Below are 8,814 nucleotides of genomic sequence, written 5' to 3'. Positions count from 1 at the left end.
CTGCCATCTTTCAGTCACAGCTCCAGACGTACATACACGTACACATGCACTGCGGCCCCGCTCACTAAAACACACATACACAAACATGCATACATACATACACACAGTTGCCCCCCTGTTCCCCCTGTCCACACTAACACACATTAACCCACCTCCACAACCCCAACCCCTCCTCCTTCTGCCCACTGCAGCAGCACCCGCCGCGTGCTCAACCCCCGTCCAGCCAAGAGGCACGAGCTGAACTTTGCTCCCTCCACCTACGCAATTATAGAAAGGTCCCTCGAAAGCCAAAGCCCGTGATAACACCCACCCGTCCCCACCTGGGGCATCGGTCGCTTCTGCGGATTGGTCCACCATGCTAGTACTACTGCTACTACCACTACTGCTACTACTACTACTACTACTATTACCTTGTACTGATGAGGATGAGGATGCCGGTGATGAAAATAATGTATTTGCATAGTGATGGTAATGATGACGTTGTCAACTCATTCCCCTCGACATGTCATATCAGGCCCAGGAAGGAGGCCAGCAAAACAATGGGCGAGACCAGGAGCATCACGCCGTAGATGAGGATATAGCGGTAGAAGGGCGGCACGAACCATAGGTGTTGGTGCACGTGCTGGAAGATGGATGTGGGGGCGGGCGGCGGGAAGGTCTCGGGGGGGGATTGGCCGACTGCGTACCACACACCGCAGGACGTACAGATGTTCGCGTCACCTAGCTGTTTCAGGCATTCGAAGTGGTAGGAGTGGCCGCAGCTGCCTATATAGGCCATGGAGCCGGCGCGCAGGGGTAGACAGCAAGACGAGCATCGGTCCCGGCTGCAAGTGGCGGCGGCGGCACCTCCGCTGCCACCGCCGCCAGCACAAGGCACACCTGGGGCGGGAGGCGGCGCCGGCGGTGCCGAAGCGAGCTGCTGTACGAGCCCAGGCGTTAGCGTTTCCAGGCCGATGCCGTACGTCTGCTCGTCCGAGATGCCGCAGTACACCACCCGGTACCACCTGTGTGAGTGGGAAGGGGCCGCGAGGGGAACGTCAGTTGCCTTTGTCTAGGGTTGGTACGGGCACTGTGTAGGGGTCGGAGGGTCTCTCTTGTCCAGGGTTGGCACGAATCCGGGAGGTCAAATAGCTAGTAGTTAGAATGGCTGGCGCAGCAGGTGGGATGGGAATCATGCAGCAGCAGCCTCCCGTCCAATGGGGTCCGGCTCGAATCACGGCCGTGTGCAGGGCAGTGCATATTGCGCTGCGAACCAAAGACAGACACATGAGGAAATCGCGACAGTTGAGCTGGGGACTCGGGAAGGCATTAACCTTTCGCAGTACAGCCAGCCAAACCTTCAGTTCTTCGCCGTTATGTACTGGATCTACGTATATGTACTATATGTACGAAGCTAAGCACTCACCCATAGCCCGTCCTCGTGTTGTGGTGTTGAACCATATGGGCTTCGTCATATCGTTTACACCATCCAATCTTTCCATCCGGTAACGGAACCGCAAGCCATGCCGCTCCCGCATGCGTCACTTGCTGCGCCAATATCGTTTGTCCATCATGGTAGGCGCCAACCAGCTCTGCTCGCTTATTGGGTGCTGCCCGACAATTCCACTTACGAGAACCGACAGGATACAAAAGCCGGAATGGTAGGAATCCAGAAGTGCACGGCTGTTCAGAACCTGAGTCTTTAGCCTGATGACTAGCGCGTCCGGGAGTTTCTGCACCATTTCCTACATTATGAGGGTCCATGGCCTGCGCACAGCCACGTTTTACGCTGAACGAGTGAAAATTTCTCTGAAAGAGTTATGTCATGTAACGGTGACTACCTAAGCCTGAAGCAAAGTCGGCCTAATAAAATACTTCTTTCAATAACAAAACAACAAGTCCCAAACAGAAAAATTTGCTTAATTGATACTTCCTTAAAGGGTAGAGGTTGGATACAAACGTTGGATATCGTATTAGTCTGTCATTACAAAAGCCACAATTGCACAAGCACTGCAGGTACATGTTTACTTGGAGGATTCAGAAGTCTACCATTCAGAAGTTGATATGAGTTCGTACAGTATTGTACGATGCCGTCCATGTATGACAGCTTAGCAACGCGCAGCCGTCCCATCATCCCCCACCATTACAGCACACCGGCCAGCCACCCCGGCGTTACCAGGTCACATCCCCAGCAGAGTGCCTGCAGCATTAAGGAATCTATTTCCTTATTTACATGTAATACTCAAGTAGCACTATTGGGCCCTTGGTACGTGGCGTTGTAGTGCGCAACAGCATGTAGACTAGATCGAAGCATCTCCTTCCTTTGCCGCCTTTTCACCACCAGCACCATTACCACCAGCACCGCTACCACCACCAGCACCAGCCGATCCGTATATCACCTATAAACCCCTAGATGGCGGGGTGATCCGAAGAGCTGTATATCAGCCACAACGAGGTCAGAGCTATGGGAGAGCATGAAGCGACCGCCACCATCTACGGGACTGCGGGCCAGGCCAGAAGCAAGAACTGTCCGGGGCGAGAAGGAGAAAATGTTGGCTGCTCGTAACAGCATTAACGGTCAAACATACGGCAATGCTTGTCGTACTGCTTGTCGTACAGCAGCAATAATGTTTTGCCTTCACGGAAAATTCAGTCCTCAGTCAGGACTATCACACGTCCACCAACAATAGTGATATGGATGTGAGTGTGTGAGTGTGTGTGTGTGCATAACACGTCACTCTCAAAATGACGTGTTGGGCCCCATGTACGTCAGATAGACTATCACCCACAATCATATCACAAGGGACTAACCACCCACTAACAGATATTAACCAACGGTATTACAACTGAATGAAATGCACTCGAGTGGTACAGAGGCACAAAGACGCAAAATAGCCCCTCTTAGGGATATCTGCATGACAAAGGGCCTTGGGGCCGCCAGCCGCCATCACCTGTACCCAGTGTTTTTTATTTAAGTAATATATTCCTTATTCATCACGGCTACCACCACGGCTACCGTAAAGCATCATCAACATCATCAATATCATTTTAGCAGCAACCTCCTTGTCCTTACCTCCCTCCCAAAGAGCACTCCCAGAAGTCTAAACGCCGCCATGGCCACCATCTCCCCCTCCTCCCCCCGGGGGAGGGGGAACAAACACACACACACACCGCCACCGCCATCGCTACCTCCTGTCTCAGCTATCCCGTACAACAGCCGCCGTACACTATGATCGGTCGTCTAAAAGGAGTTCCGCGGGGAGATATGCGGTGTGATGTAAATAAAGAAAACTCATCTTAAGAAGAGGCGCTGTGCAATGCAACCCACCACCATCGCTGCTCACCACGACAGACAGACAGGCAGACAAACAAACAGGCATGCAGCAGACAGTGGCGACAAGGAGAGTGAAGCTCGCGGAACGACCTTCAGGACATGAAATCCTCACAGCCACCTGGCTCCACGCCACCCTATCCGACCCCTGTCCGGTCACCAGCTCCGAAACCCCGCCGCGAGATGAACCCCCGCGAGGCGAACCGCCGCGGATACCTAACACCGTGAAGGACCCCCCATGCGCACTCAAGGGTAACCTGGATGCGCGTATCCGTGCGCGCTGGGGTACCCGGGAGGAACTGGTGGCGGCCCGTACGGAGGGTGCTGTACAGGGTGGTACGACGGTAACGATGGGTTGAACGGCAGTTGTGGGGGGTATCCTGAAGCTTGTGACGGGGACGGTGGTGGTGGCATCGAATATGCCGGCTGTGGCGGATTTGGCGCGTGGTACGATCCTGGTGAAGGTGGCGGCGGTGTTATGCCGGGTTGCCCGTACTGCGGCGGCGGCGCCGTCATCACGGGCGTGTACGGATGGCTTGACGTGTGGTATATGCCACCCGGCGCCGTCGCATAATGTGCCAACGGCTGCTGGTACGGCGGCGGTTGGTGCATCGGAGCGCCGGCAGCGCCGGCAGGATGCCCGACGGCCGCCGCACCTGCTGGCGGCACACTAAAGCCTGGTCCCATGCCATACACCTGCGAGTGTACGGCATGCTGTTGCGAGCTGTACGGCCCTGGTGTTGGCGGCGCGGTCACGTGGGGTGGTGCCGTGGCGGCCACCCCCAGAGACGCCGTACTGCTGTTGGCAGTGCTCGAAGACGAGACATGGCACGGCAGTAGCCGGTCAGGATGTGGTTGTATGAGGCCACATGTCGGGTTGTAGCTGTGGGGAAATGAACGCAAAAAAGGTGCAATGCAGCAAAAAGTGAATAAAGACGAAGAAGAAAGGCAGTCAAATGGCGGAAAGGAGTATTTAATGGCTGCCTAGGAAATGCCATGTAAAAAGACACGGGAAATCGCAAAACGAGGACAAACTGGAGATGAGAAAACATGTGGTAACACACGAACATGATGCAAGAGAGAGAGAGAAAGAAAGGTATATTAAAAAACAAGAAAAGAATGAAGATCTGGGCAACAGGGAACAAGGGACACATTGCACATACTAGTGCGGGGGAAGCGGTCGACGACACGCATATCGACACATTTACTAAATGTGACGATTATCCGCATAAACGTTTGAATGGACATCTTGTTCCACTTCTGAACTGATCTCCAACTGGAATTGAATCCCCGCTTCGTCCCTCGTCCAACTCTTTAATCAAACGCCTGCCGTACTGCTCCGTACCACTCCGTACCTTGGTACGGTATCCGGCATGCTCCCCGCAGGCACCAACCCGGGTGCCAAAGATGACCCAGATGGAATATGGGCGCTGGACGCCGCTAGGACTCCTCCAGCGGCCGCCACAGCAGCACCATCGCGCGTCTCTACATCCCCCCCCCTTCCATCCCCGTTACCCGGGAAGGCCGTGGGGAACTGGTTCGCCACGGCTGTGGCCTGCTCGTGTATCACGTATGTGGACATGGCTGCATCGCCGGGATTTGGCGCGGTTGGGGTTGCAGCGGGGGTTGCTGCAGCCGCGGCGCTTCTGATGCCCGATGACGCTGAAGCTCTGGCTGGTGAGAAACTCAATGTCAGGTACACGTGACCCGCCTGACGACGTGAGAGGCGCCGAAACAAGGGCACCTACGGGGGCGGAGCCAGATAGATAGATAGATATAGATAGATATAGATAGATAGATATAGATAGATAGATATAGATAGATAGATATAGATAGATAGATATAGATAGATAGATAGATATAGATAGATAAGTGCCGTCTGTCAACCACCAATTAAACTTGTAAACTTCCATGACTATCATCGGTCAACCAGCAACTTCAGCCGCAACGGCGGGGAAGTATTGAGGAGGAACCGGACCGCTGCTTTTGTGGCCCCACACGCGCGACAGCTATTTTTCTTGCATGTCTTAATGTCCCTCCTCCAATACTTCTTAACAGAGAAAGCAGACCCGGAAGCGGCCAAATGCGGTATTCTTCCACTCCCCACGACAGCTCCTTCAGTTCTGTTCGGTTCTGTTAACCATTATCACGCCTCACCTCAACAGACATCTTTTTGATTTGTCGTACAGATACGATGTCCACCTTTCCTTTGCCCAGGCAGTCGTCAGGTTTGAACATATCCTGGTCGTACACCTCAAGCTCCAAAGTCGTCTCCTGGTCGACCTGAACAGAGGAGCAGAAGGGAAGACGTTTTCCGGCAGTCAAGGCCAAATAAAAAGTGCTGGTGCAGCAGCGCAGGCAACCCAAGGGCACAACGTAAGGTGGGGTCATCGCCAACCCAACCCAAACCAGCAAGGCAGATTTACGAGCGCCGACCGCTGGAAGATTGCCAAGGGAAGGGGAGTGCAGAGCCAAGAAATGTCAGATTAGGGTTTTGTTTCTAGTTGAAGCGTGTTCGGTGATCTGCAAGAGGGGCCACCGCGTGCTATATGGATATGCCACATCGTAGTTCCGTGTCCGAAGCCCTAAACTGGGAGGGCAGATGGGCAGATCCAGCAGCTGCGGCAGATGGATTGTTTTGGTTGATGCCTTCCGAAGCTTGCCTCACCTTGAAGACGAATTGCTGTTCCCAAGCTGGGTCACGGCCTCCGCGTTCATGCGTATTGGACCTGTACTTGTTCTCCCCACACCTTCAAATTGCAGTGATACACGTTGCAAAGGAGGTCCAACAAAGCGTCCAGAGATCCAAGGACTATGCCAGGTAAGTGAGCTAGACTTACCGTAAAATTACATATGGATCCTGTTTGCCAAACCTGCGAGAAACATCGAAGACGCATTCCATCCTTGCGTGGCAAACTGGTCTTCTCCGCACAATCAGTCAGAGGCCTTCTGAGTAAGCTCACCAGTCGGCATCTTTCAGGCTTTCGGCACGGTGCAAGTTTACCGTCACTTCGCCTGGCTCCAGCAGCACGGCCATGTTAAGCGGTCTGCTATTATATCATGGATCACCCTTCAATAGGTTGTCATCTGCTGCTGTGAACATAACGCCAGGACTGGTTTACTCTTTACATAGATCACGTACTTCCTGACCGCCAGCCGTTTATTTACTCTTCCGGGACAAAGATAAACAATTTCACAACCGCTTAGACGATGGACGAATGCCAAGCCTGTGTACGACGGTACATACAAATCGCCGTAAGCGCGCCACTTTTCCTTGCCTGGGTCGGGTGAAAACCCCCGTCCTTCACTTGAGCTCCGGCGCATCAGCATAACCCCCTCCATAACCCCTCTTCGTCTCCACACATTAGCTGCACGCACCTATCGAGAGGGCACCTAGCGAGAGGAAACCACGTACGCCCGGCCATAGCGGGGCCCCAGCTCCCAGGGTCGACCTCCCGGTCTTTTGAGACGCGGACATGAATCACATTGCTGCGCGCAGCGGTGTGGGTGCTCACATGTTACGATTTAGCTGCACGACGCGGTACAAGCCATACCAGGCCAGTCATAACTGCCTGACGTGACGCCCTGCTTGCTGTTCGAGCGTTACATCGCTAAGCCTGCCGGCTGCCAGCGCCAGTTTATGTCAGTGCGCGCCTCCATTCACAAACGCGAGCGAATAGAGGTAAGGAGAAAACGACTGGCAATAGACCGCTGTGCCACGCCACTGGGTGGGTGGGTTACGTACGGCGAACAAGGACACAACAGGTAGCCTCACAGCTCCAAACCAACATGCTGAGCCCACAACCTGAGAAGGCGGGCCATGCAGCACCAACATCGCACGACCATGGTCCGGATCAGCTGACTTTCCAGTTGTCATCGCTTCGTCTTCACAGCGCCAAGCAGCAGCAGCAGCAGGATGACTGCTGGTGCTGAAATCAAATGCAAAGCTGTGCATCAGGATGTTGGAACAGACCGTCAATATTATATCATATTATGGTCTCGCTACACCTCTCTGGGTAACTCAACCGAGGTGTAACACACACACTCACACACATATAATAAACGTTGTATACATAAACCGGGGGCGACAAGTGGCAGTTCCGGTCAGGGGTCGGCAAACGCCGCTGGTACAGCGGGTCCTTCCGTTGTACCCGTTGCAGAAAATCATCATCGCTGGTACGGCAGCCGTACGGCAGGGTGCAGAAATTCCCCCCAAAAGGCAGGTTTGCGCAGTAATTGGGCGCAACAAGACAACTGTGGCTTTAACAGCGATGGTGTAACGTAGTAAGTTTGGTACATCGGCCCGCAGACGCTCTTTCCTCGGCTTTTACCAAAAAAAATTTCCATACAGTTATTCGACCCTGGCACCAGTACCCGTGACAGTTATTCAGGGTTTGCCGACCTCTGGTTCCGGTCCGTAGGAGCACATTCATTCGTTCCCAGAGACATCAGTAACTTAGGGTACTGCCGGAGTCGTGACATTCAACATCTATCACCATCATCACCACCACCAACCGACCCCCCAATGCACGAGGGACGATTACCACCACCGTTGCCCAACGATATGCTTGCGACTGGATACCGCGACGATAATCAGGCCCTCTACCAGGCCACAGGCCACATTTCCATGAACGTCCCCATCGGATACAACAGTTCACCTTAAACGTTCAGAAATGCTCAAAAACGTTTAAACAAGCAAAGAGTTTTTTCAAGCTTTCTAAAAACGCTAATGCATTTTGCCTTCGCGTTTGTGAAGTGCGCCATGCGAAGGCGGCTGCCAAATCCATTTTTTTCAAAACAGGGGGCTGAGCAGGAACGGAATTTGATCCGACGCACAAGTATAACGGCAAAGTAATGCTTACTGCACTGTAATCACTTCTTAGCAAATGCCAAAAAATGCCGGACTTGTGTTTTCCATCCTCCCACCTCATAATAGTTTATATATCCTTCTTCCATCACCTCCACATGATTCCATTTGCCATACCTATGTTTTGCACCTCCAGTAACTTCCAGTACCAGCTCAGCGAATGGGGCACAATTACAATGCCATCAGAAGCGCCCCGATGCACCGACCAACACATGTCATGCACAAATACCCGCGGAACAACACCACGTCCATGCGTAGGAAGCCATTACCTCCATGAACAACACCCCATCACGTCTGACCTTCGAAATCATCATCGCCGCCACCATCCCAGCCGGCGTCGCCGTCATCATCGCCGCCACCGCCTGAAGCCGGCGGGTTGAGCCCATCGCCGTCATCGTTGCTGCTGCCACAGCAATAGCCGCTGTTGTTGCGATTGCCCATGCCACCCATGCCGTCGATCTCGTCCAGTACGGCAAAGGCCTCCCGCACCGTCGCAGAGAGCCGCCGATAGCTGGTGGTGTCCCGACTGGCCACCAGAGCCGAGGGGACACGACGACCAACACCAACACCACTAGCAGCAGGTGCTGCAGCGGCAGCGGAGGTGGCGGAGCCACCGCAACCCGGCGGCTCCGCCACC

General features: G+C 53.8%; 2 protein-coding genes across 2 annotated transcripts; both read right to left on the bottom strand.

Moving 5' to 3' along the window:
- Window positions 1-505: 505 nt before the first annotated feature.
- On the bottom strand, window positions 506-1,440 carry VOLCADRAFT_87208 (uncharacterized protein; the record flags this gene model as incomplete). The annotated part of the gene is made up of 3 exons (XM_002946785.1): window positions 506-765; window positions 880-1,004; window positions 1,406-1,440. The coding sequence occupies 3 exons, from the start codon at window positions 1,438-1,440 to the stop codon at window positions 506-508; spliced, it is 420 nt and encodes a 139-aa protein (XP_002946831.1).
- Window positions 1,441-3,447: 2,007 nt separating this feature from the next.
- VOLCADRAFT_87207 (uncharacterized protein) lies at window positions 3,448-6,347 on the bottom strand (the record flags this gene model as incomplete). Its single annotated transcript, XM_002946784.1, has 8 exons — window positions 3,448-3,765; window positions 3,967-4,044; window positions 4,091-4,193; window positions 4,666-5,054; window positions 5,468-5,593; window positions 5,979-6,060; window positions 6,151-6,183; window positions 6,274-6,347. The coding sequence occupies 8 exons, from the start codon at window positions 6,345-6,347 to the stop codon at window positions 3,448-3,450; spliced, it is 1,203 nt and encodes a 400-aa protein (XP_002946830.1).
- Between the last annotated feature and the right edge of the window lie 2,467 nt (window positions 6,348-8,814).

The sequence above is a fragment of the Volvox carteri genome (genome assembly GCF_000143455.1).
Source record: "Volvox carteri f. nagariensis unplaced genomic scaffold VOLCAscaffold_4, whole genome shotgun sequence".
Lineage (NCBI taxonomy): Eukaryota > Viridiplantae > Chlorophyta > Chlorophyceae > Chlamydomonadales > Volvocaceae > Volvox > Volvox carteri.
This window is presented reverse-complemented; position numbering and strand designations above follow the sequence as displayed.